Raw genomic sequence first — 27,524 nt, forward strand, 5'->3', positions numbered from 1 at the left:
GGATTGACTTACTGTCAACATCCATGCATACAGGAGGTATTTTTGCACTGGAAATCCAAAATCCTCATGTGTTTGTGGGGGTGCATTTGGCTGTGAACAGTCCTTGAAAAGTGTTGTCTAGCGCGATGGCAGCGAGATGACAAACGCAGTAGCAAAATATCTTTATTTTTATTGATAAAATAAAAATACAAATCTGTTCATTAGTCCCAAATATATACACATTCTTCTCATGATAAATACTGTACTTTTATCATCTCACTTGGAACATCTGTATGAACTGTTTACAAGCATTCATTTTCCAAAACAAGAACCAAAGGAATTATGGTGCTCCAGATGTCTGGTTGGAGCTTCCATATGCGCTGAGTAGTTTTTCATGTTGGTTTCAAACGCTGAGCTTATTCATTTCAATATTAAAGAACAGAGTTGGGGATATTCTGTGATTTGTATTCTTAATGCCAAATAAGTTCCAGGGGAAGAAAAGAGACTTTTCAATTTCTTAACCTGAGGCTTTGATTGACATATCCACTTTTTGTCTGCTAATAATAATAAAAAGGTCACAAATACATGCCCTGTTTTTAAAAAAAAAATCTCGTAACAGATGCATACTAGCGGTAAATGGTTTTGCTGGAGGCTCGGGATGTGACATTTTAAACCCTTTGAACTTTTAGCCAGCACAAAATTTATGTGACACAATTCATTTCCAACTTTTTGTTACACATTTGGTGCAACGCAGTGCCCGAGCTGTTGGTTCTGTTAGGAGAAACAGAACTATATCAGTATTAAATAAAACATACAAAACAACACCACCGATATCAATTAGTGCAACTTATCATCAATATAAAATTATACCCTGAGTTTAAAAAAGGGAAAAAAAAAAAGCTAATAACGACAATCTTTCATTTTTAATGAGCCGTCTATGAACCCGTAAATTGTTACACTGCTTTTTCAGCAGAAAGTGCGGCAGCTCAGGTTTTTTTTTTTTTTTGTGCTGACCTCATTCGTGCACGGGTATGATTATTTTCCAAGTCATTTAAGTCACATAAAAGCATTTAATTAATAGGCGCCCATCCATTTGGGGGGGATCCCCCTCATAGTAAGCAGAGCATTATTTCCCAGCACCACTGGAGCGAATCCCTTTAATTGAGAAGTGTCATAAGAGGCATCTGTAAACAGAAGGCACAAAATAAATAGCTCCAAGTAAATCAAGACCACCCCTGCTGCTAATTTCATCATTCATGACTGCTCCCAGGGGCCGAGTCCATCTTGTGCAGGGTCCTTTCTCATTTATTGTTTGTCATTACTGGCTCAGGTAGTCACGGATATTCACGCAGCTACCTCGTGTGCATTTTATTTGGGCAGTTTAGTTGTTTAGTGCTGCTGATAAATAGATGAGAGGACATGAACTTCTTCAGGTCCTATGGATCACTGCACTTTAAAAAAAAAAAAAAAAAACAGGCCCTTGGCAAATTGTGATACATGTGCTTCAGAAGTACAAAGCAGTCCAATAACTGGGTGTGGGACACAGTTATTGTATTTCCAAAGGTTTGTTGATTATGGAGCTTTGTAGTAAGTGTAATTTTTTCCCCTTAAAAAGGGTAGCTCGAACCTCCTTTAAGATAATTTCTAATATCTTTTCAGAAAACATTTCTCACCCCAGTCTTCGTTTTTTTTTTTTCCATAAAAAAATAACTGATTTCAGGAGTCAGTTATGACAGCGTTTGACAGCTTTTTAAAGTGCTAAACCCCATGCAGTCAGTCTTGCTTGGTGGTATATTGGATCTCGTCTGTCGGCTGTTTGTTCACAGGACAGTTGCAGAGTGTAGTTTGCTGACATCTGTCATCATCTTGGTCTCCCTCTGTGAGCCTGTTGCTGGAGACACACAACAAGCCCTTCATTGCCGATGTGACACACACAGACACCAAAAAAAAGCAGGACACCTGACACACAATGCTACTTTAAAAACTGCCACAATGTCACAAACACTCGAGACTAAATACAATTTTACGGCACTGACAAACACTGTCAACCCAAAAATTGCAACACTTTTTAAGACTGACTGTCAAGCATCTTTCAAAAAAGACTGAGGCAGCAACTGTTGAGCAGACAGTGAAAGAAGGAGCAGGCCTCGTATAAATGCAAGTACGCAGGAAGCAGGACAACACAGGCACAAAAGTGCACGTCAGAGACAGCCGCATGCTGGAAATCTGCAATATCAAACATATGGCAGCTGTTGGCTGCTATCGTGCTGTGTCTCACACTCACCTGCCTTTGGTGAGCTAAGTGGGCAGGCTGCCCATGGCCATGAGCATGAGCGTGGCCGTGCCTGTGTGCGGTGACATGCATGTGGCCATTCCGAGGTTGGTGATGATGGTTGGTAGGCATCACGGTGTGATGGCGATGCGCATCAGGTCGCTGAGCCACTGGCATATTAACTGGAGGTCTTGGGGGCTCCGGGGCTCTACCAGGGGATTTATGGTGTTTGCGCTCTTTAGGGAGCGTTTGAAACTCTCTGAGGGGGATAACAGGAGGAGGAGTCGGTGGGTGCTGATCCCCAGCAGCTGGAGCTTGAGTCTGTGGTCCGGGGTGAAGCAGGGCAGCCTGGGTCTGCTGTCTCCGATTTTGAAATGTCTGAGCCCTTGCAGTGTGGGCTTTGAGTGCAGCCTGGGTTAGATTGCTGGGTTTTTGCTGGCTGGAGGGATATGGGGCTGGAGCAGTTCCCCTTTGGGGAGCTTGACCAGCACCATGTGTGACAGGCTGTGTCTGTGTACCCACGCCTTGTGGTGCTGTTTGAACTGGTGCTGTTTTGTTTTGCTGAGCCATGTGTGCCTGTTGAAGATGATTAGGATCAGCCAAAGCTCTTGTGTCCGCACCCTGCGGTGCAGTCAGTCCCTGTTGTATGGTGGGTCCTTGTGAGACAGCAGAGTGGCCTACAGAGGCAGTGGGAGGCAGTGCCTGGGGGTTATTGCTGTGAGTGGCTTCCTGCCTGGGGGCAGACTGGCTACGAGGCGAACCTCTGATGTCTCGCTGAGCACTTTCCCTTTGTGTGTGGGGGCTTCTCTGTGTGCGTTGTGAGGACTCGTGCTGGGTTAAAATGCCAGAGAGTACCTGCTGAAAATCAGCCGAGTGGTGCCGCGAGCGTCTGTCAGCTAATGATGCATCTTGTCTGGGTGGAGCCCTGCTACGGGAAGCAGTTTGTCTCTGAGTTCGAGGCTGAGATCTGTTTGTTGTTCTTCCTTCGCGTATGGGAGCATGGCTGGTATAGTCTGTAGTATCACTGGTGTACTCAGATGATGTCTGTCCTCTGTCTTGCGTGCCGTTGGGATACGCTGGTGTCCCTCTGAGGAAATCCCAAGACATCTGTCGACGGGAGGAACTAGGAGTGGCCTCTTGTCTTCCAGAGTTCCTGTCAGACCTCCTGTGAGACTCTGGTTCCTGGTATGTTTGTGTGTTGGCATTCCTCTGTGAAGTGTTATTACTGTTATAATGTGTGTATCCAGTCGGAATAAGTCCTGGTTGATCTTGCTGATATGCGTTTACTTGAGCATCCTGGGGGTCACTAGGATAGGGTCTGCCACTTTGCATTCTGGGATTAGACTGCCCTGCAGGCATCAGGCTGTGTTGGATTTGTGAAGCGTTATTATTGGCTGCATTGGTAAAGGGAAAAGAAATGTCTTGCTGTGTCTGTTGGCCACCAGTTGGATACGAGTTAAGATTGACATGAATGGCGGGCAACTGTGCATTGTTGTTCGGCTGGGTAGTTTGCGGCAGCGCGTTAAGGCTGACATGAACCGCCTGCGGCTGGCCGCCGCCCTGGGCAGGGCCAGTCTGTATGAGAATGTTAGGATTTTGCTGCTGTGTGTTTGGGAGTGTGTTTGTATTCTGAGCATCGGTCTGCACGAAAGCCGGGTTGTCAATGCCATTATGTGGATATGAATTGGTGTTCTGAATAGCATTGTGTAGGAGTCCATTTGTGTGCGTATGGCTATTGTGTTGGCGGTTGTCAGAGTTACGCAGCCCATTTGGCGGCAGTGTCTGCAGGTTGTCAAGGCTTTGGCGTGCAGCTCTGTATAAGCGGTCAGAGTTGTGTTGATAGAGGGGAGGGTTGGGACCTTGATCCAAATCCCTTCTACCATTAGGCTGTGGATCTGCGGGCTTAATGGAAAGACACAGAAAAAGGAAAAATGGAATGAGAACAAAAAAGAATTGTCAATAAATCAGATCTGTAGTTAAAATTTTACAGGGGCTTACCACAGGCCTTTGATTTGGGTTGGTCTTTGGAACCAGCGCAGTTTCCCTTTGTCTTAATGCTTTAATAAAACAAATAATATTGCAACATTGCAAGGAAAAATTAATGGACTACTTTTAAAGTAAAGATGCTAATAAAGACTGTGATGAAAAGTGTTTTGCTTCACAAAATATACAATAAATTTTTTAAGAGTGGACAAACACAAGGTTTGTGGTCATACACACACACGAACTCACCCTTCCTTCTTCGCACAAGAAAGAAAATGAGCACGATGAGGAGCACGATGATTAAGATGCCCAGGAAAGAGCCAATCACAATCCCCGCCACTTCCCCTCCGCTGAAGCATACGTCTGAAATAGAAGGAATGGTGTCACAGGGGGGAGAATTAATAAAGATAATGAGTCTGGAGGCTCAGACAAACAAGAGGAGGCAAAGAAAAAAATGAGACAAGAGGAGGTGAAGATTCTAAAAAAAGGAATGATAAAGTAATTGCAAAGAAAGAGGGGGGTGAGGAAACAAGTGAAAATAAAGGGATGAGTCGGGCTGGTTCACTGAATGACTTTGACCGCATTCTCAGCAGATCAATCTCCCAGGATACTTTCTGTCCCTCTCCTGTCGTGAAGACAGATATGAGGACGGAGTCCAAAACCAACTGTCATCATAATCAGTCAGAGCGAGGTCAGCGTTCACCATAACTCACCCACGATGGCAAAGACTGTGCTCTGGGTTGACGTGTTTCCAGTGATGGCGTTTCTGGCCGTGCAGGCGTATCGGCCGCTCTGATTTTTCGAATAAGTCTGAATGGTGAGCGCCCCGCTGTCCGGCGGGCTATTTGTGATAGGCTGTCCGTCGAGTTGCCAAGAGAAGAGCGCAGGAGGCAGCGAGTTAGACGTACAGGTGAGACGAGCCGTCTGTCCCACCACCACGTCCCCTCCTCCGACACACTGTTTCGGGGTGTCCTTGGTCAGCACAGGGGTGTCAGGGCCATCTGGTTTGTTGATTATTAGAGGACAAAGTTATCAGCACCAGAAAGATTTACTTCACAAGTACAATGAGCACAGTTTTATATCTCAAAAAGCAAAGGCACGGATTATATGTTCAGCTAAAGGAGTTATCATTTTGTCAATTTTATTTTAAAGACATCAAGATAAATCACTCTGGTGAACTGTCTTTAATCTTGACAGCAAGTTATTCGGCTAATGGAGTTTTGCCATACAGAAAAAATAAGAAAATGTTCTCTCTGAAGGTTATTTTTACATGTATTGCATGACTTGCATGCCTCACAGTATAATTCACTCACTGAAGTGGCAACTTTTGTATTTTTCTTCTTAAAACATGATTATAAGCTAGTACGAATCAAGTACGACTTAAATAAACATTGTGTATGTTGTTTATCGGAAATATGGATGGAATTTCTCCCACATGATGCTTGTTTCAAACCGCCATGTATTCCCAAGGACACTTTGGCAGCTTCAGTGTCAAAAGGACTGAACCACCAAGAATGCAGTTAGTGGGCAAACATTAACTACTACCCTAAACTCAGCTGGTCTGATGTCAGCACAGCTTAACTGAAGAAATGCATTAATTTAAAAAAAAAAGATGGAAACTATTGTAAATATTTGCTTGTTATAGTTTCCCACATGCAGGCTTTGCAGATTTATGGTTGATTTCTGTTTCTGATTACTGCCCAGTTCACCAAACTGGGAAATTGTGGTTGAAATTGAAAAACTGGCCTGAATAATTAATGGAGAAAAAAAATAAATCAAGAGATAAGGTGACATTGAAAGTAATCATTAGCTGCACTTTCAGTTTTACCAGCTGTTATCAGTCTACAGTACAGCAGCCCCTGTGAATGAATACGTCTGTGGCTACAGAGGATGGGATTTATTTCGGACACACAAAAAATACACGTTAGATCTTTGAGGACACCGATCAGAAGCATAGCAGTTGTAACATGAGAATTACTGAATTACTGTTGTGATCGAAACAAAGCCAGAAGCACAACAATAAGCTTTTGGACAATGTTCTGTGCACTCTGAGTGCACTTCAGCATACTGTATGCAGTGCAATGGGGGTAAGCAGATAAGCTACTGCTATTTGCAGTGGCTACAGCAGATTAGCTTCCTCTTGTCTTAATCACTACAAACTCACAGTAGATAGTGAGGCTCTTTGTGGCAGTTTGGGCACTGACGGGGTTGCTGGCTGTACATGTGTACTCCCCCGCATCACTCCGTCTGGCTGGGTTAATGATGAGAGAGCCACCGGAGATGGTGATCCTGGAGTCAGCAGTGACTGTTGAGCCTCCTTTGCCCCACTGGACTGTAATCTCCGTCCCAGCAGTCCATGTACAACTCAGAGACACATTTCCCCCCTCCAATGGTACTAAAGGCACAGACAAACTCACTCCGGCTACGGCATCTATGGGAAGAAAAATAAACTTTACCAAAGAGCCGCAAAAGCAGAAATGTTGAGAAAAGATTTTAAAATTAACGACTACTATAGGTATGAGCCTGAGTGTTTGAGAGAGAAAGAGAACGAGAGGGAGCTCACTTCAAAAGTTGGAGTGACAGAACAATAGAGGGCAGCTTTATGTATCTGTTGAGGATAATTTGTTGTAATCAAAGCAAGTGAGAGCTGAGAAGGGACACCGTTCAGATAGAGGCACAGATGGCGAATAAGGGGGCAGACGGTGTGAGTGGTACCCGAAATGCCTCTTGGCGAGCAGCCTAAGTTAAATAATTGGAAAAGGAGAAGAGGGGGCATACGGATGGAGGAGGAGGAAGCGGTGACTAAGAGAGAACCTCAGCAGCTACAGCAAACAAACAAAAACATTCGAGCAACTACTAAATAACTCCAATCACTCCTGTTTTTGCAGATCACCTGTGAATCAGCAGCAGGATTTATATTTTAGCATTTTGGCTGCCTTTCATTTCAAGAGGAAGCTATGAACGAGTAAGTAGGAGGCTGAGAGTCGTGCAGAAGGACGTGGCTGTTCCATGACATGAACTTGCTGTGGTGAGTTTGGAGAATGTGACCTTTCAGCAATAATAGACTAGTGCCTCTAACAATTCGGTCTCTCTGGCACCCTATTAGCACTGGTGGTAAGAAGGTTGAGAAAATCTGTACATCATCCCTGCAGCGTGGGCAGCTGACTGAAAATAAAGAGAGACCCTCAGCTGTTCGGGCTCCATTACAGTACTGAATATAAATGAATGCAAATACAGTATGTACTGTATGCAAATGCAACGCTACATTTAGACTGCTATAATATCAAACATCTAAGAGCATGAATGCTGCATATTGGATGAGTTTTAATTAGCATAAAGCCCTGAGCCACTGGCTTCATCCCCTCCTCTTTTTTCATTAATTTTTACCTCGCCTACTATGGGTCACTAATTTCATTATACCTCCCAGACTAATTCTCTTACTTGTTCCGAATCCTCCCTCTTCTCTTTTTACTCCCTGGTATTCCTCCCTAACATTATCGCTTCCCTCAAAACCTCTCTCCCCCCACACACTCTACAAGCCCTCCACTTTCCCTTACCACCCCACTTCCCAACTCTCTCTTAAATCAACTCACAGGGGCACTTCTTTATCTCTTACCAAACACTCTCAGCTGTACTGATCCGGTGTTCACAGACAGGTTTGTGTTAGAAGTGGGAAGCACCGTTGCCTGGTAGCTCCCCGCATCCTGGAGCTGGGCACTTCCAATTCTGAGCGTGTTGGCAGTGATGGAGACCCTGCCCTGGAACTGCGGTGGTGGTTCAACCGTTGAGGTCCCTCCAGCCCACACGCCCAAAGGCCTGTTCTCATACAACCATGTGATGGTCAGGACACTTGGTAGGTTCAGCAATGTGAACACTACATCAGTACCAGTTTGAGACAACACTGGGTTTGTCTGGAAATTGATCACCACCGGTTTCTGACCCAGTACACCGACGGGGAGGAGAACTAAACAAACAATCAAAAAAAGAGAGATATTAAAGATGCAGTGCTTACAATGTTTATCATTTCAATTTAGGGTGGAGGAAATGTTTTATATTTCAAACAACGTGCAGCAGAACCTGATAAGAATGTAATCTTTTTTTACGAAAATAAATATACTAGATAGTGAAATTAGCCGTCATCATAATAGCACCTGAGGACACATGACTGTTTACATCAAATTTCAGGGTAATCCAGGCAAAGATAAGCATAAACACGGTGTATTTTTAAAAATTAAATCAGTGCATCTCAGCGTTTTTGTTTTGTGACCTTCTGCAGAAATTAGAAGAGTCTAGACAAAAGAGTCTTAGAAAAAACTAAGGAATAAAATCAATGTATGGCTTTTTTATTTCTTCCTTCCTCAATAATGAGTCATCAGTTCATTCAACAAACAAGTAATTTAAAACCAACATAAACAGCAAAACGGTTCTCATACTTTGATGGTGACGCATTATAGTGTCATTTGAGAAGCTGTGGCTTCGACCAAAACCAGAGACAGATGGAGAAAGTTCAAACAACTGCCTAGCTGAAAATGGAGAGCCAGTTTAACTATTGGGAAGAAAAGTCACCCTCCAAAAAGCCAGGCGAAAGCAAGGCCATCCACTGCAACAGCCCACATTACTTAGATACTCCCACAAGGGAACGGGTCATGTTCAGGTCATTTTTCACTATGAAAAATTGGTCAAACTTATGTCTGAGCTGGATTTGGTTTCTGTTCTGTTTACAGCAACAACTAAAAAAGAAAGAAAAAAAAGAGAAAAATAAGCATCTAGTGTTGGTTACAGTAGCAAGTACTGAAAAGAGGGGATTCTCTTGAAAGTTAAAAATGCTATTAACAGTCCATGGGCAAATACACTCCCACTTTAGTAGGTACAGCTGTTTAACTGCTCATTAATACAAATGTCTAATCAGCCAATCACATGGAAGCAACACAATGCATTTGGGCAAGTAAGCACTGTCAAGACGACCTACTGAAGCTCAAACTGAACGTCACAGGAGAAAATGTGATTTAAGTGACTTTTAACATGGCATGGTTGTCGATGCTTGACTCACTGGTCTGAATATTTCAGAAACTGTTGATCTGTTGGGAGTTTCCCCACACAACCATCTCTAAACTTTACAGAAAATTATCCAAAAGAAGAGAATATCTGGTCAGCAGCAGTTTTCTGGGCAAAAATATCTTGTTAATGTCAAGAGGTCAGAGGAAAATGGTCAGGCTGCTTCGAGCTGACAGGAAGGCAACAGTGACTCAAATAAGGACTCGTTATAACCAAGGTATGCAGAAGAGCATCTCTGAATGCGTCAAACCTTGAGGCAGAAGACCACAGAGGATGCAACTCCTGTCAGCTGAGAACAGGAAAATGAGGCTGTAATTCACACAGGCTCATCAAACTTGACAACAGAAGATTAGAAACACTGACTGATGTAACGAGCTACAGTTTCTGAAGCAACAGAAAAGCATGGATCCGTTCTTCTTTGTAATAGGGTGGTGATGTTTGTGTAGTAATGCGGGGACTCCTTAGCACCAACTGAGTCAAAGCCGACCTGAGTATTGCTGCTAGTGTACCCATTTTCTGATGAGGTTAACATGTCGAAAAGCTCAAATCATCTCAAATCATCTCCAAGAATAGATGATTGGCAGCCGGGGGTCAGTCCGACTGGCAATAGTTTGTTCCCTGTATTAAAATAACCAGATCTCAATTTAACAGAGCACCTCTGCAGCAGATCAGGAAATTTGCATCACGGATGTGCAACCAACAAATCTGCTGCAACTTTGTGATCATATCAATATGGACCAAAATCTTTGAGGAATGTTTCCAGCAGCTTGCTGAATCTGAAGAATTAAGGCAAGTACTAGCATAGTGTCTGGTGTGTGTCTGCATGTTTGTGTTACCGCGATATAATAATGCAGATTGGTGAATAAGAAGGGGAAAGGTGTGGGACACATCTCTGAGCATTTTTGTTTTGGGAGCAGAATGGAATAAAACGGTAACATTTCTAAATTAAAATAATAATAATGAAAACTGGAAAAAAAATGGTATTTACAAAAATGTTTAGGTTACAGAGATGCACCTACATGTTTTTTAGAATGAAAAGAAAGCATCTGCATTTTCACTTATATGGGGTTTTGGAATACTTCTAATAGCATAGTATTCTTAAATTTGTAGTTTTACCCCAAGGATCTGAGTACATCTTTCACCACTGCAGAGGAGAAAATCTATAGATACACACAGTGGGCTCAGGGGGTAAAAACCCATTAGTAAGGTACACACTCTTTCCTTCCTCATCGATTTCACACCATGATTTTTGGATTGTAAGTGATCCCAAACTAAACATCTATTTTGTGTTTTTGTTAGCCTGACTTATTGTAAGCCATGTCATAATCATATTTGCTGTCTCTCTTCACAAAATCAGTGGTGCATAAGCGATTTTTTTAAGCAACTACATTCCAAAGAAAAACTGAATTTAAGTTCTTCTGCTGTTTGCATGTTTGTCAATTTGAAATCTGCATGGGAATAAAGAAGGAAATATGTGCTTTTGTCTTTAGCTACCATTCCTCTCTGTGTGTGTTTTGTGTTAGTATTGCAGATTGAAGCTGGAAAAGCCCTGCTGAATTTTCAATGCCTTTTTTTACTGGCATATAAAGCTTCTATGCGACAACACACCAGCCAGTGATTTATAGTGAATAAATCAATATGGTCCTGATCAGTCTCGCTGGACTGCCTTTATACGATTTTCACAGGAGAGCAGAGAATAAAATGACACCAGTGAAATGGCCTGTATTCAGGTTTCCCCACTGATTTCTTAAAGACAACAAAAGTGTTTTAGGCTTTTAGGTTTGTTGTCTTCTTAAAAAAAAAAAAAAAAAAAGTCAGAATAAAGGCTAATGAGTCAGAAGTGAGAAATGATAACGAGTGAAGCAGCCCAGAGCTGATGCTTTCATGTGCGGTTGGAATGATTTTACAAGGCCGTTTTTACAAGGGCACCTAAAATAAGATGCATTTATGACATCATTAAGAGTTAGACTTTAATAAGTAAAGCCTGTCTAATAAATCACTATTAAAGTGATTTAGTTGGATACATGGATCTGAAATGAACTGCAGCAAAGAGTCCAGAGGCCATGCCAATTGCAGCAAAAGCGGAGTGATGATGAAACTTTCACCTGCAAACTTGTACCCAAAGAGGCTGGACTTTAAATCTGTGGGTTGCTCCAGTGGGTGTGGCGGTTTCTTTTGACAGTCCTTCTCGTTAAGTCACTTTCAGCTGAACAACATTTCTGGAGATGTAAACTAAACAGCTTCTTGTTTACCAAAGAATTTATCAGAAACGCATCCACCAAACCGCAGGCACAAGAACTGGAGAAGTGCTTTCATGAGCAGTGTAGGTTGAATGAGAACTGTGTAGAAGCAGCTGCCGATAGCAGCAAAATGAATATTTAATCATATGAAAATGTTGATACTTTAATAATTATCTCTCATGCATGAAGAACAGCCCTTAGTTAATGAACAAATTAAAATATAATTTACATTCCTGGCGCTAATTCGCTTTCAGAAGCTTGTTGCCTGATCTTTTTTGTTTTTGAGCAAAAGGTTTTCACAAACAGGAAACACAAGGCGCTAAGTGCGGCTGGCATTATTTTATATTTTTTGCTACTATCAACAAACCCCGCGAAGAAAAATCGTGTTATTCTGCCTCTGAACCTTTTCTGGGCTCACTTGTTCCTGCTGAACTCATAAATCTTTAAAAACATTTCACAAATACATAGAATCACTCCCTCTCTCTCTCTTTTTCTTAAAATACAGTAGATCTAAAACAAACAAAACAACAAGAAAAACAGAAAAAAGGAAATGTCGTTTTTTGTTTTGTTTTTTTTTAATAAAAATAACTGAAACAAGAGCAAACTTCGCCTTTCTTAGGACTTATGCAGGCGTTTGCTTTTTTATGTCATGTTTTCAAAACAATAGCCAGGTATCGATGCTACTAGTAGTCCTATTGTTCATATTATTGTTTTCAAAACCTGTAGACTCGCCCTTCCCATTAAAAGAAAAAAAAGACACTCTTCGTTCTGAATCACGAGATGAAAGCTCAGATGTTTGAGCCTGTAAGCAGGCCCTGAAGGCATCACGTCACTCAGTCGGCGCACCGACGGGAATGCAGCCGCGCAGGTTTAAGAGCGGTTAAAGGCGAGCTTTCTGCTTGAAATGCAGTTGTTTTAAAACGTGCCTGGAATACCACGGCGTCTTTTCCCCAGCCTTGTTTTCCCTCCACTCTCAGCACAGACTCAGTCGAAACTCTTTGGACTTTACAGACTTTTGTGAGCTGTTTGAACCTTGCACGCGGGACATGAGGAGAGGTGACTGTCAGTGCAAATTGTTTTACCTGCCAGCGACAAGCTGATAAGGAGCAAAGGTTGTCTCATGTCGTCAGTCAGGCCAGTCTGTTGGGAGATTAAAGCATTAAAACCTTAACTATACAAGATATATATATATATGCACACAATAAATGTATGCATGTGTGGATATTTTTAAAAATCCCTAAAGACATTCTCTCCGGTAGCTGGGATAGGTGTGGATATTTCTTCCAATAAATGCTGTGTGGACATTTTATCATATTGTTACTGTGCTGGCTGGCTATACATCTAGTTCGGTTTACATCTGATTAATAAACTTACAAACATAAACATCTTAAATATAGTATGTAGTATAGGTTATATTATAATAGGCTTACCTCTGTATAGCCCCTTTGTCCACATATTAGTTTTGTGCTGTAAGGACGAAAACACTTGTCGGCTACTTCCTACATTTCTGTTCATACCTGTGACGGACACGCCTGTTTTCTTAAAGAAGACGCAGTCATTTGTTTGCGGTAGAATGGTCAGTGGGTGGGAAATAACTTTGAAGTAACAGCTGTTGCATTGCAGCGACACCATTTGGAGAAAGTAGATTCCTTTCACATTCATCATTCATTGGCATTTTCCTTCCGGTAGGTGATCTCAGGTCAGCACAGTGGTTAAGATGCAAGACTGAGATGCTTTAGACATGTGCAGAGGAGGGCTACCAGGGAAAGGATATTGAATATGGAGCTGCCAGGCAATTGAAAAAAAATTAAACCACAGGGGAGATTTGGGGATGTAGTGCAACGGGTTGACAGAGGAGAATGTAAGGGAGAGAGGGTGAGATAGGAGATGATCCGCTGTGATGATCCGCTGTGGCGACCCCTATAGGGAGCAGTCGAAAGAAGAAGACATGATCCCCTAGAGCACCAGATAAAATCATATAATTGCACCATCTTTACACATTTGAGTCTTTGATTCAGCTGCTCGCTTGTGCAGTAACACATTAGCAAACTGAAACAACCCCAGCAAGTAATTCATTTGCATATGGAGCCAGAAGCTTATAGATGATGTCTGCTGAGGAAGAAGAAGGAAAAAAAGAAAAAAAAAAGCTGATATGAGGGCTAACAGTGTTGATATTTTTCAGCTGTTGTATTAGTGCCACCCACTGGTTAATTCCAACTGACAGCACTTTTCTGTAGACTCAGTGGGGGCCACAGCTGTGATTCCCATGATTATTCGTAAATCCTTTGCAAATACAAATGGTTTTATAATCATTTTTAAATCGCTCATTATATCCGTGCCCCAGGATGTGCTCCCCAAAGTGAGAAACTGTGGAGCTAACCTCTGAATAAGTGATGTCATTATGCTTCAGTGCTCTAGTGGTGTAAGAGACACGTGTGGCAAAACAATCTCGTGTCAGAGCTGGTTCGGAGGCTGTTGTGGCGCTTTCGATCATATCAAATCATCTTGTTTGATGGATTCATTTGTATCCGCTTGCAGTTTTCTTTAAAACAGCTGGCGATCAGATTTTAACACAAAGCTAAACTTTCCCAGGGAATGAAATCGCTGGCATTCCCCTTAACATGCTTGAAGAGGTTTCTCAGTTGCAAGCAAGGGACAATTATTGGAAGAAATAAAAATAGAGTAAATCGTGTATTAGTTCCTCTTTACAATTCAACACCAAAACAATGCATTGTGTCTGCAGGGCAACTAGTGTTCGTGCCGGATAAGAAGCCCGCAGTACAAAACCTATTTTGTAAGAATGCGTTTCAACATTGTCAGTGATTTCCTTCCAAAGAAAGCCATTTCTTTTTATCACTATTAACAAACAGCTCAGAAGCAGCTGTGTGAAAATCTAGAATCAAATATGCTGTATTGTCCAGGGAGCGTGTGCTAGAACACAGGCCCAGGAAAGGAGCAGGGTGGTGCTTATAATAAAAAGGGTGTGGTTTTACAATAGACAGTTCAACTTATTTAAAGCACAAAGCAGAAAAGAGCATTGACTGTACAGGAAGTGGTGGTGGGGTGGGAGGTAGACTGTTGGAAAAGAAAATGACGCCTACGTGACACACAAGGGTTGGACATGACGAGAAGGGGGGAAAAGGCCAGAGAGAAGAGAAGAAGCTCCAGAAGACATCTGGCTTTACTGCTGTTTCAAACTGGAATATTTCTTACAATGGCAAGCCCTTTAAAGGTATTGCGGTGTTTTGGGCCATAATTCTTCTCACTGAGGTGAACTGCGCTGCACTTTAACCTCTGAGAAAGTCAATACAGAGCAGAAGACCTCTGACTCAACTGTGCTGTCTGTCTCGGGTTTAGAAAGGTAGGTGAGTCCCGCTGCAGAGGGTTTTGATGTGGATAACTTCAAGGTAAACAAAAAGGGGAATTCTAGGTTATATTTAATGCATGCAGGTTGGGTTGTGTTCTTGCACCGTTATCTCTGTTCTCTCTGTGTTTTCCTGTAGCAGCTGTGCTTGAGGGGCTTCATTTTAGTTTTGGCAGCAGACGTGTCCCGGTTTTGTTCCAACTTCTGATTTTACTGCAGTCTGCAATGCCAATACTGTTGTTCTTTGGATACTTCACAAATAAATTAAGAGGGGAGAAAAAAAAAGAATGCCCTAAACATTTGGCTTACATTTTTTTAATAGAAGGACATGCTGGCTGTAATTGTTTTTGCTCTCATTTTAATTTCACATTTTCTCTGGAGGTGGTGTTATTATTCTTGCTGCAGTGGCACCCCTGCTGCCTGAGTACAGAGGAAATTGTGTGCCGCTGCTGAGGTCATGGACAAATTCCTCTTTCTCTACTCTCCGTCTACATCAGCAGGTGTTATGGATCTACAGTATTTCCTGTGCTGGAGAGTTGCCCCACTGTTTCTCTTGAGTAAGCCTTTTTTGTTGTACCCGCCATATTAATGATTTTGTCATTAGGCAAAAAAAAAAAAAAAGCAAAGAAGGGAAAAAGTATTGCTATGTTGCTTTGCCCTTTTTTCTTTGTTCAAGCTGAGACAGTGGCACAGTTTCTGTTCCTCAGCCACACAAAGAATGATCAAAACAACCCTAAGACGTTGCACTGTTACGCAAAAGTGCCTCTTGCGTTAATGACCGCACTTGCATTATTTACGTTTCCCCCATCCTTTGCCTTTCAAGTTAAGACACATGATTAATAGCTCTCATGGTAAATGCACACAGGCTTACCAGGCTTTGACACAGATTTTAGGATATTGATGTGGTTTGATGGATATCACATTAGGCATGGCTGTCATGCATTATAAATCATAACTTGACATTATTTGACAGCAACTAGCTATAGTATATTCATAAAGCGCATACAGAGAAGGATGGCGATGACATATTATGTTATTGTTTGTTTCATTAGCTTTCTATTTTATTCGTACAATGCAAACACTCCAGAGGCAAAAGTCTGATTGAATACTGCAGGTCTTCATGGCCAGTGCAGTAGAAATATGCACTGTATGAGTCACGTAAGTGAAAGAGGCACAGAAGACGATGTAATAAAGAACAGTGCGATCTTTGTTCTCAGTGCCATGTGGGCTCCATTGTATGTCAGTGCACATCCTCAATGAAGAGCCGGTGTATGTAGTCCCCGGATCCAGCCTGGATCTGAAAGCCCAGATCAAGCGTGGACACCTGGAAGACATCTCCACAATAACCTGGGAACACGAGCCGGAAACGGGGTTTAATATTGAGAGAGTGACACTGGCCACGTGCTCTGGCAGGAGTCTCAAGTGTGCTGGTACGAGGCCAAATGTCCGTGTGAGCACCGAGCAGCAGGAGACGACACTCCAGATTAATGGATACACCACAGCGGACAGCGGCGTGTACACTCTGACTGTGACAGATCGCCAAGGAGCCAACACCTCCACACAATGCATCGTCAGGGAATACGGTACAGTATGACGACCGGCACGTGAGAGGATTTATTGTGACAGCCTTAGATAAATCCCCTTTTGTTAGTAAAATATGTGCACAGTCACTTTAGTATGCTGTCCATTTATCCAGGTCCCCACTCCACAAAGGCTTGTTGTAACAGACGTTATGGAGAAATTTAAAGACACTGCTGGTACAGTGCAGGGATAAACAACTGCTTGAGTGTTAAGATGCTCTATATTTACTATAGTTGATCATTTAATTCAAATTATGAGCATTTAAAGGTTGTCGCGTAACCCCTCACTGACTCTGGTTCTGACGGAAGTTTCTTCCTGTTAGAAGGGAGTTTTTCCTTCCCACTGTCGCCAAGTGCTTGCTAAAAGGGGGGCGTTTAGTTGTTGGGGTTTCCTCTCTACTAATGTAGAGTCTTTACCTTACAATATTAAGCACCTTAAAGTGTCTGATGTTGTCATTTGGAAGCTTATAAATAAAACTTCAGGTTCAAGTTGACTTCCTACCAATCTCAGTACCTCCAGGAGCAGCTGGTCAGCTGACCTGAGAGACCGACAGGGTGTGTGGAGATGAAAAAGCTCAGAGAGGCAAGGCGGGGCAAGACTGTGAAGCATTTAAAAATAAACATAAGAATTTCAAAACTCTAAAAGACACAGGCAGCCAGTGTAGTGAGGCCAGGACAGGGGTTATATGCATTCTTTTACGAGTTCCTGTTAGGAGTCGTGCAGCAGCATTTTGAACCAGCTGCAGACATGAGAGCAACGACTGTCTGACCCCCACATAAAGTGCGTTACAGTAGTCCAGGCGGGAAGAAATAAAAGCATGGATCACTATTTCAAGGTGCTGCCTCGAAAGAAAAGATTTTACTCTTGCCAGTCGCCTTAAATGATAAAAACTGGACTTCACCACTGCTCTGATTTGGTTGTCCAATTTAAAATCACTGTCCAACTTAAAACCAAGATCAGTAACAACAGGTTTAAAATAAACTTCCAGAGGTCCCAAATCTACAGAGGAGGACTCACAGGGACCACTGGGTCCAAACACCAACAACTCTGTTTTCTTTTCATTAAAATTTAAAAAGTTTAGAGCCAACCAAGCTCTAATGTCATCTAGACATGTCATGAGAGGTTTTATGGAGATGCCACCCTTCTGCTTCAGTGGCAAATAAATTTGGCAGTCTTTGGCATAACAATGAAATGCGATCCCATGCCTTCTACGGATAGAAGCCAGAGGCAATAAATACAGTAAAAACAGTAGTGGCCCTAAAATTGAGCCCTGTGGGACACCGCATGACAGAGGAGCAGAAGATGAACCGAGAAGGCTGACAGAGAAAGTTCGATCTGACAAAGAAGACTTAAACCAATTGAGTGCAGTGCCACCAATACCTACTACATCACTTAATCGAGAAATTAGAATATTGTGGTCTACGGTGTCAAAAGCAGCAGTTAGGTCAAGCAAGACAAGGACAACATGGTTACCAGAATCACATGCCAGAAGGATGTCATTAAAAACCCTTAATAATGCAGATTCTGTGCTATGAAGTGTTTTGAAACCTGACTGAAAAACCTCAAAGATGCCATTATCATCTAGAAAATCTTTCAGTTGACTAAAAACGATTTTCTCTAAAACCTTGGAAAGTAAAGGCAGCTTGGAAATAGGCCTATAGTTCGCTAAAACTGTGATCAAGGCCAGGTTTCTTAAGCAGTAGCTGCACTACTGCATGTTTGAAATTTGCAGGAACCACACCAGAAGACAGACTGCTGTTAATAATTTCAAGGACATACTGCCCTATACTAGGAAAAATGTCTTTAAAAAATTGTGGAGGAAAAGGATCCCGAGGGGAACCTGTGGGCTTAATATGGTGAACCACATCCTCTAAAGTGGAGAGCGTCACAAGTTCAAACTGAGTAAAAACAATTTTGAATAATAAAAGCTGAGGTATCTTGTTCAATTAGACCCAAAGCAAGTTAGAAAAAGTAGGTTTTTAACAGCATTTTAAAACGATTGAGAGGCTGGTAAGCTAAGTTGATCAAAAGATGAGGAGCCACCACTAAAAAGGCTCGATCACCTCAGCTATTAAGCTTGAATCGGAAACATCTTAAAGCAGTTGGTTCGTAGACGTCAGTGCTCTGGCAGGATTGTAGGGTTGCAAAAATTCAGTTAAGCAAGGTGGTGCTAAATGACTGAGACTGAGAAACATGTAATAAAAATTTTAATTGGATCTCGAAGTCTGTGTAAGGAGCAAGTGTAACAAGAATATAGGTGATCACGTCATTTCTGTTCTGTCAAAAGGCAAACTTCTGCATTTTGCACATCCCAGAGGCGATGATGAAACGACTGGTCAAAGTCAACATATAAAGAATTGCAATAGTTTAAACAATTACTCTCTCAAAGTCATGCAGCGGGAGAGGCCTTCACCTTACTGAGATGCCTTAGTTTAGCAACAGAGCTCACCTGTTTATCAAATTTTGAAGCACTGTCAAAGTGGTAAGAAGCTATAAGACCAATTAGCAGAGAGATACCCATCTAACATGTTGGGTTGCCCGAATAAAATATCTTGCTTTGGTTTTGTTCAGCTTGAGGACAACAATGGTGGGCACAATGAAACATTATAAATAACAGGCAATAGGTTAACTACAAAAAGAAGTGTATGGATTATCTCATAATAAATATTCATTAACAACAGTCCTAATTCTAGATGATACACAACAAAAGTTTTTGCACAGTAATGAATGCAGATAATTAAACACTGATGACTTTGAGGAAAGAATATTACCACCAAGCTACTGTACATTTTTTACTGTGTAATCCATTATTTTGCCTTTAACAAGAGACAAGAGACTCATGAGAGGGTATGAATTTTTAAGTATAAATCATTAAGTTAGAAGCGTTTTGATGGTTATATCCACTGATTGTAAAATTATGGTGTAATTACATCCATGCGTCATACCTCCACCTGGTACTTGTTTAAAGGTTCAATACGGCAGCAGTAAATGCTAAAGCAGCAGTAAATTAACATTAAGACGTCCCAGTGTAAAGACGTGGGAACAAAAGGTCCTACTACATAGTGGGGCTGCTGGAGAATATACCAACAGTTAGTTGAAATATGAATATAAATGTTGTTTGCTTTAAATTATTTGAATATGTTGCTGCGGCAGTTTATGTAAAACTTGGCCTCTTTACATTAATCTCTCTGAGTAATTATATGAAAGAAAGAATACATCAAATACTCTCCAGCTGACTCTGTTGTGGCCTTTCAAGTGTTAACTCCAATAATTACCAACAGTATAACGAATGCGCTTTAATTTCACAGTAGAAAGCATTGTTTTCTTCTGTTGGTAGATGTCTCATTTAATAATGTAACACTTGGAATTAAATTTGCCTACAGGCTCCACTTTCCCGGTCTTTCTTTTTGCGTTTGTCCCTCTAGACGAATCCAGTCTCCCCATAGCTTCTGTGCTTTTACTCTCATTTGTCTGCCCTAACAGTATCAATTCATCAGCTCCACTCTTCTCTACATCTGCTCTCTCGGCTTCCAGGGTTTTCCATCATCCCATTCTCCAACATTATGCCTCTCTCTCTGATCTCATTATTGTCTCTGAAACTGAGCCAGTTTCTCCTGACAGCATTAAATGTCTCTCATGATTCTTTGTCTGAGACCCTCTTGGACAGCCGTGTGCCATTATTCTTATTCTATAACAGATAGATGCCCACGGCTGAGCACTTCATATATCCTCTTGTTTCCATCCAGCGCTGCATTCTTTACCTACATACTTGTCACATATTTCCATATTTCACCTCTGTTTGTCTGTCTTTCCAGAGGCAGTCCACCACGTCTCCGTCAGCATTAACGTGTCCCACTCCTTCCTTGTTTGTAACGAGGCCTGGGGGACTGATCCCAGATTCAGCTGGCGCCACGAGAGTGCCGACATCACCAAGGCGGTGGGCAAAGTCTCCAACAATGGAACAATATTAATTATTACCATTTCTCCACTCTGTGGCCACTTCACCTGCATTGTTAGCAACAAGCTCGGCCATAGTTCCGCCACCTACACTGCAGGTACTGCTTTACCTTTTTTAATCAACACTTATGACATTAACAGTGGAAGTGTAAAGGGAAATATCCCCCCCACAGGGATGAAGCCACTGATAATTATCACGTCTTGGGTCTGTGGGTTATTTTTTAGCTTGGCTTTTGTGGTTCACTGTCACTGTTCTTGACTTAATTTCCAGCTGTTGTTGTCATAAAAAACACTGAACTCTTCCTGTCTGACATCAAAAGACAGACACACAAAGTCAGAGTGAAGCTGATAAATGTGATCCAGCATTTAGCAGCTAAATGGATAAAGGAGACCATAAGAGGTCTAAAAAGGAGTGTGAACATTGGGTTTTTGAACTCTTAAAATATTCTAATTATAAACTTTTTTTTGGAGTTGGTTTTACAATTTTGAGATGGATCTATTTACTTGAACATTTCTCTTAAAAATCCTCTACATTAATTTGATCGCTGTCTTGTTATCTATGGAACGCCAGGACTGCCATAATGAATTAATTAAATACACCATTAAATAATTAATTAAATGTGGCAATAATTAATTAAAATTGGAATTAATTAATTAAATAAATAGTTATGACACATGTAATTAATTAATTATTGACACATTTAATTAATTATTTATGTATTTCACATTTTAATTAATTATTGACACATTTAATTAATTAATTATTGACACATTTAATTAATTATTTATGTATTTCACATTTTAATTAATTATTGACACATTTAATTAATTATTGACACATTTAATTAATTATTTAATGATATATTTATTTATTTCATTTTGGCAGTCCTGACGCCTGGCTCTCGTCATGAAATAATTTTATCTGTCAGCCTCACCCATCAAACTCAGGGGGCGGGGTTAACGCTGCCCATGCAGCTTCTCTAACATTTGATTGGTTGCCGTGCAAAGTAAGTCAAAACAGGTCGATCCTAGATAATCGATTGCTTGTGTAGACTTGGGGCAGCCAGTTATCCCAGAATGCAGATCAAATCACAAGCAGCAATGGTGGTGGTGTAGTTTTAAAATACCCCGTTTTTCTGTCACCAGCTACACTTTTAACAGTGTTTTAGCCGCGAATGTCGCGACGTATGTCTGGTCAGGTTGTCAACATAGAACATGCTTGCAAAAGTGCTCAGATGTTTTCAGAGATTTCACTAGCTCTGCTAACAGTTAGCATGCAGAGTGCACCGAGGGGGTTACGTTAACCGGTTTGTTTACATATTCCACTCTCCGTGTTCCACATGTTGCATTCGCAGATTCTCATTTTCACCGAACGATCGTCTCTTTCCGCCTGGTCTTGTGTCTCTGTGCTTCTGTAACATAAAGAACGAGCTGACATTTTTCTCACGAAACCAGCGATCAGCTCAGCAGACCCTCAGTTTACCTGCATGCATCCTCCTCCTCATCTGTCAGCTGTTTAACACCTGCTGCTAATTCAAGAAACACGCCTACGTTACCTGGTGATAGTCACAGTTTAACTGGGCAGCCGGTGCTCGATATAACGCAATGTCAGCGCATTTTTCTGCACAAGATAAGTAAATATAGTATTTTCCCCGAGCGCAGAGCTGCTGGAGCTTGTTTCCTTACAGAGCACTTTATAGGCGAGCCAGCTTTATCAGCGGCTGATGTCCAATCACCGGCACACAGCTTTGAAACCTCAGCTGAGTTTTAGCTCTCAGTGGTTAAACGCTGGACTTCATTCACTCAGGTTCTGTCTGTCGGGTCACGTTTACTTCGCTGTTTTATTTACAACTGAGCAAATCGGTTTGGCTGAGGTTAAAGTTACGTTTCATAACTGCATAGTTTCACAGACGTTTAATGGTTCACTGGCACATGTGTTAGACTGAACTATCATCTAAATATCATCTGTTTTTTAATAGTTATTCAACTGTATTCTAAGCACCAGCTGTCTGTTAGAATGTGATTTTTTTTTTCTCTCTCTGTTGGCAGAGGTATAAAAATGCGCAGGAAAATCTGACGTGCATGGCAAACTTCACCGACGATATTTAGGGAGGAATAAACACACATCAAACATAAATGAACCATTTGCCTGTCTCCATAATTGAGAGCATTTTCTCTTCTTATGTCAACACTCTCTCTCTCTCTCTTTTTTTTTTTTTTTTTTTTTTTTTTTGCTTTTTCGGTCATGTTATGTTTACCTGTCAAAGGCTTGTTACAAACTATGAAACACATTGTGCAGACTTCTGGATGTTAGAAGAAAACGAATACTGCTCATGAATGAGACTAAAGGCAGGAAGGTGTCCTTTAAAACTAAACATGTTAATAGGACCTCCCTGTTTATATCATAGTTTATGATATAGCACGTGTATTTCAGTAATAGCCTGCTGAGGCCACTATACGTGCTGGCCTCATATCAAATGTGAAGGCAGACTGAGTCTATGTTTGACGTTTTTTATATCTAATCTTCCTTTTCAAACATTTAAACAGCAGCGAGTCTGCAGCTGAGGGAATACAAATTCAAATTGTCGGAACAGGTTTGCTCGTTTCTTGGATTCATTTGGTGATTTATTAAATGTATAACTGTTATTCTAATCTGCTGCTGAGTCTCTTACACTTTTCTTTATGCTGTATATTTTCACGTCTCTGGAATAGTTGGCAGTTAGATAGTCAGCTGGGAAACTTTGTGTTAACTCATGGAGCTGAGGATATCGTGGATATGCTGACCTCGCTGCGTGGTGTACAGAGCGAGGTCAGCATGATTAATATTCACAATAAAAATATTAGCCGAACATCATGAAGTCTGTATGTGTTTCATAGTGTCGAACAACCTTTGTACAGTTAAAGCCAGCAGTTACTACATGACGGAAACACCAACGTTATCTCTTTTATGTGTTTATACACAGGTCACGCTGATTACTGAACAAAAACCCAAAGATCAGATGTTAAACAGATTTATTTGCTCTCTCTCCTCCTTAAACATGTTTTTAATGTTAGTTATAATTCAGAATTGGCGACTGAAACACGTAGGACACATAAGAACATCAGGAAATAAAACATCGATAAATATAACCTCAGTAAAAGAAGTCAGCGGGGGTTACTACAGCTGTGTACCGGGGCCTGCGCTTTGTCGGTGGGATTGCTTGCGTGGCGAGCGGGTCTATCCCACGCTTTGCCGTGAGACTGGGACGACATCTCCGAAATCATCGAAACACTTTTGCAAAGAGGCTGTATCTTGACAAACCGACCAGACACATGAAGATTAAACCACTACATTCTCGGCTAAAAAAATATTAAAACGGTATTTGGTAACACACAAACAGGGTTTTTCAAAGCTCAGTTCTGTTAGCTTTCTGTTGTGTGCTAGAAACAATGGCCACCAGGCCAAAGCAATGGTTTTGACTCGATCAGCGTTAACCCCGCCCCCTGAGTTTGATGGGTGAGGCTGACAGATAAAATTATTTCATGATGAGAGCCAGGCGTCAGGACTGCCAAAATGAAATAAATAAATATATCATTAAATAATTAATTAAATGTGTCAATAATTAATTAAATGTGTCAATAATTAATTAAATGTGTCAATAATTAATTAAAATGTGAAATACATAAATAATTAATTAAATATGTCAATAATTAATTAATTAAATGTGTCAATAATTAATTAAAACGTGAAATACATAAATAATTAATTAAATGTGTCAATAATTAATTAATTACATATATCATAACTATTTATTTAATTAATTAATTCCAATTTTAATTAATTATTGCCACATTTAATTAATTATTTAATGGTGTATTTAATTAATTCATTATGGCAGTCCTGGCGTTCCATAGTTATCTTGCAAATTGAGACATGCATAAATTTATCATAAAGCAATTGAAAATCATCTATGGCTAGTACCAAGCTGTGCATATGTGTGAATAAAACATTTTTTAAGATATTACAAATGCTACATGATCTATAATGCATCATGCAATAGACTCACGTTGCAGTAGACCACTTGATTTTTTATGTGTCAACAAAATGCTTGTAATACTCAGATTTTATCAATAATTTTGATAAACTTTGCACAAAATTAAGGAGGTTTGTGTTTGGTTGATTTTTTTTTTTTTTTTGTAACAGTGCTCCTTGGCAACAAATCTTTCCCTTAAATGGCATCACGTTTGTAAGGAAAATGCGTTTGTGGGTTGAGCAGCAGAGTTGAGCAGCAGAGTTGAGTATGTGGGTTGTGGCCATGAAAAACTTGTCAGAGCTGTTTGTGATTGGCAAGAGAAAAATTGGAAAGTTTTTAATGGACACAGCCCACATACTCAACTCTGCTGCTCAACCCACAAACGCATTTTCCTTACAAACATGGCTTCATTTAAATAAGCAGGTTTTTCAAGGTGTACGATTTATTGGCAAGAAATAATCTACCAAATACAAATTTCTTTACTTTTTGTGTTTATATATAAAAATATACTCTCGTGGACTTAAGTCAGAGTTATCTTTGACTTGTAATGCAGCACTTTTTTCATGGTCATACTGCATTTACTTGGGATGTAAATCCACATTTCTCCACATGAGATTAAAAAACTCAATGCTTGATCCCCATTTGGCTGGAGCAGGCGGTTCGATGTAAAGGTGGCTACGCCTGTTGACACTTTATTTAAAGCCCACCGTGCTGTGTCATGGATATTCAGGAATCGGACTCCTGTACATAATGCATTGTGTCTATTGAAGCTGTGTCCTGATTGCGCTTCTGTTCTGTTCTGTGTATTGTATCACCGGTGGTGTTTCAGTGATAAAGGATTTTCCAGAGTGCAATCAATAAATCACTACCAACACTACTGCCACTGCCGCTACCACTGCTGCTAAACAGGCAAGACAAATGCAATTCCTCGTATCTGCCAAGAGGCATGATGATCCAGCGACAGTCAGGGTATTTTAGGATGCCTCCTGTTATCCCTTGGTGTTCCAGTCAGTTTAGTGACTGTGTGGAGTTGTTGCAGGGGACCCTCTAAGAACAGCCATGCCAGATGACCTCTGTTTTTTCTGTTTCTTTGGGTTTGTTTTTCTTTGTTCCTCCTCTCATCGGCTGTTTTTTCCTGGTTGACAGCACCTTGTGAGACCGAGAACAGAAGTGCGACGGCAGCTGTAGTCTGTCTCCTGCTCCTGCTGAGTTTAGGAGGAGTGCTCGCATTTCTGCTGTGGAGGTACGGTAAGGCACACAGTCACTGGCAGACACAAGCACAAATCTCATTTCAGGCTATGCTCAGTTGATAAAGCCATATGCAGCGAGAAAATAAGACACTGGTAGTGGATGCTTTAGAAAACGACAAGGAAAAAAAAAAAAGGTGATGGTACAGAATGAAACAGCAAAATGTGACACGGTGTCCTCCCACACAATACTGTGCAAACATGAGGCGTGACAGGCCAGCCTGCGTCTGCTGACAAAACAATTGTCATTTTTACTCGAGCCAGTGTACAGTTTGTCACTGTTGCTGCACTAAATTGAACACTTGGTTTCTTTTCAGGAGGTACAGGCACAATAACAGAGGAGAAAGGCTGCACGAGCATTTAGATGACACCATCTAAAAAAAAAAGTGCCTGAGCCACATTATGCTGCTCAGGTGTCTCAGAGAGGAGAACAGGAAGAGCACTGGCCTATGGGGGAGGGCCTTCCTGTCCTGTGAGCACTATGACCTTTCACTGCACTGAAACAATGTGAAGAGCGAACCGCTTCTGGACAGATAAAAAAAATATATATAAAAAAAGTGGATATGTGGATTGAAGGGCCAGCCTTATACTGCCTCCCGCTGGGCTTTACCTGAAACTGTTCAATAAGCATGCATTTTGTAACCTTGTGTTAACTAAGCTGTATGCTTAAAATATGCTGTAAAATATTGCCTTTATGCTGAAATCCCTCTACGTAATGTGATGGAAATCAACAGATCACAAAGATTGTTTAAATTAACGGTGCTTTTTGTTATTTTATTTCCTTCAAGCATGTATTTTCACAGATATGCAACAAGCTTATCAGCCTTCCAATAAAGTTTGAAAGCAGGATTTGGCGTCTTTATGAAAAAACAAACAACTCTGTGAATGAAAACTGTAATCACTGATGGTCATGTGATTATTAATTTGAGGAAAAATAGTATTTGGTTTGTTTGAAATACTTGGAGAAGCAAACATTTGATCCTCTTTGATACTTAGTAAAAACTCTACTTGAATAACACCGAGAGACAAAAATATCTTTTTCAATCCATGTGATGTTCTACTGTGGAATAAGAGAGTAAGCCCTTGGCACCAGAAGCTACTTTTACCCCCTTTAGCTAAAATACATTCTGGCAGGTTTCTTTGCATAATTATCCAGACTCTGACATCAGCTTAGTGAAAATTTTACCCGCCTTCCATGCAAAATTCCTTTAGAGGCAAGATCTTTAAGAGTTTTCATGCAGTTTTTGTGGTTTTCACATCCTTCCATTTCCTCGTTTTGAGTCATTCCCTGGTGGACTTGCTAGTGTGCTTTGGATCATTATCCTTCCAAAATACCTACTTGCTGCTTAATTTTTCAGGCAAATGGGCTAACATTTTATTCAAGTGCAATTTAATATGATGTAGAATTTAGAGCTGAATCAATGACCATGAGCTGCCCAGTCCCCGAGACAGCAAAGCAACTCCGGACCATACTTCATAGATGCCTCATGGTTCTTATCCTGAGAGGCTGTCTTTGGTCTGCACCAAACAACTCTTATCTTTGATTTGTCTGTCCAGAGCACATTATTCCAGAAGGCCTGGTCTTTTCTCACTGTCAAACTGCAGTTTATCTTTTGCTTGGCACACCTCCCATACAGGTCAGATTTGTACAATCATTTTTTGATTTTAAATACCTACAATGATGCCAGCAGTTTCGAGAGTTACCTGCAGATCCTGAGATGAAAATCACGTTTCGTTTTTTTGTTACAACTGAAATTGGGGGCTGAAATTGCTCAGGTAGCCGTGACTGGACAAACCGGCTGTGGTTTGAAATCTATGCCAGCTGTAGATGAT

At 41.0% G+C, this 27,524-nt stretch overlaps 2 protein-coding genes across 8 annotated transcripts; one reads left to right on the forward strand and one right to left on the reverse strand.

Moving 5' to 3' along the window:
* Window positions 1-209: 209 nt before the first annotated feature.
* Window positions 210-13,141, reverse strand: LOC147318905 (uncharacterized). 2 transcript variants are annotated; one of them, XM_086311082.1, is made up of 9 exons: window positions 12,960-13,141; window positions 12,612-12,669; window positions 7,851-8,198; window positions 6,399-6,665; window positions 4,948-5,235; window positions 4,484-4,597; window positions 4,250-4,308; window positions 2,264-4,153; window positions 210-1,870 (listed from the first exon to the last, which is right to left on the reverse strand). In XM_086311082.1, exons 2-9 carry the CDS (start codon window positions 12,649-12,651, stop codon window positions 1,841-1,843), a joined length of 3,036 nt encoding a protein of 1,011 aa, XP_086167208.1. In that variant the 5' UTR covers window positions 12,652-12,669; window positions 12,960-13,141; the 3' UTR covers window positions 210-1,840. The 2 variants fall into 2 exon arrangements, with proteins under 2 accessions (XP_086167208.1, XP_086167209.1); XM_086311083.1 differs by lacking the exon at window positions 12,960-13,141 and having other exon boundaries at window positions 12,612-12,718.
* Window positions 12,236-26,540, forward strand: LOC147318906 (uncharacterized). Of its 6 annotated transcripts, none has more exons than XM_086311087.1 (6): window positions 12,236-12,585; window positions 15,391-15,450; window positions 16,111-16,476; window positions 20,290-20,529; window positions 25,591-25,687; window positions 26,009-26,540. In XM_086311087.1, exons 1-6 carry the CDS (start codon window positions 12,576-12,578, stop codon window positions 26,067-26,069), a joined length of 834 nt encoding a protein of 277 aa, XP_086167213.1. In that variant the 5' UTR covers window positions 12,236-12,575; the 3' UTR covers window positions 26,070-26,540. The 6 variants fall into 6 exon arrangements, with proteins under 6 accessions (XP_086167213.1, XP_086167210.1, XP_086167214.1 ...); XM_086311084.1 differs by lacking the exon at window positions 12,236-12,585 and adding an exon at window positions 12,613-14,890 and having other exon boundaries at window positions 15,275-15,450; XM_086311088.1 differs by lacking the exon at window positions 12,236-12,585 and adding an exon at window positions 12,613-14,890.
* Window positions 26,541-27,524: the final 984 nt, after the last annotated feature.

This window comes from Aulonocara sp. 'chitande type north' Nkhata Bay, linkage group LG11, assembly GCF_057382095.1.
Source record: "Aulonocara sp. 'chitande type north' Nkhata Bay isolate Kocher_YH1m ecotype deep benthic linkage group LG11, A_spYH_male_GT1.1, whole genome shotgun sequence".
Taxonomy (NCBI): domain Eukaryota; kingdom Metazoa; phylum Chordata; class Actinopteri; order Cichliformes; family Cichlidae; genus Aulonocara; species Aulonocara sp. 'chitande type north' Nkhata Bay.

Excerpts from the sequence above, each read along its gene's own strand:
- LOC147318906 (XM_086311084.1), top strand. The coding sequence starts at position 15,351 with ATGGACAAATTCCTCTTTCTCTACTCTCCGTCTACATCAGCAGGTGTT. Across the intron at positions 15,451-16,110 it reads TGCCCCACTGTTTCTCTTGA|TGCCATGTGGGCTCCATTGT; the intron begins GTAAGCCTTTTT and ends CTTTGTTCTCAG. Across the intron at positions 16,477-20,289 it reads ATGCATCGTCAGGGAATACG|AGGCAGTCCACCACGTCTCC; the intron begins GTACAGTATGAC and ends CTGTCTTTCCAG.
- LOC147318905 (XM_086311082.1), bottom strand. The coding sequence starts at position 12,651 with ATGAGACAACCTTTGCTCCTTATCAGCTTGTCGCTGGCAG. Across the intron at positions 8,199-12,611 it reads TATCAGCTTGTCGCTGGCAG|TTCTCCTCCCCGTCGGTGTA; the intron begins GTAAAACAATTT and ends TTGTTTGTTTAG. Across the intron at positions 5,236-6,398 it reads AAAGAGCCTCACTATCTACT|ATGGCCCTGACACCCCTGTG; the intron begins GTGAGTTTGTAG and ends TCAACAAACCAG.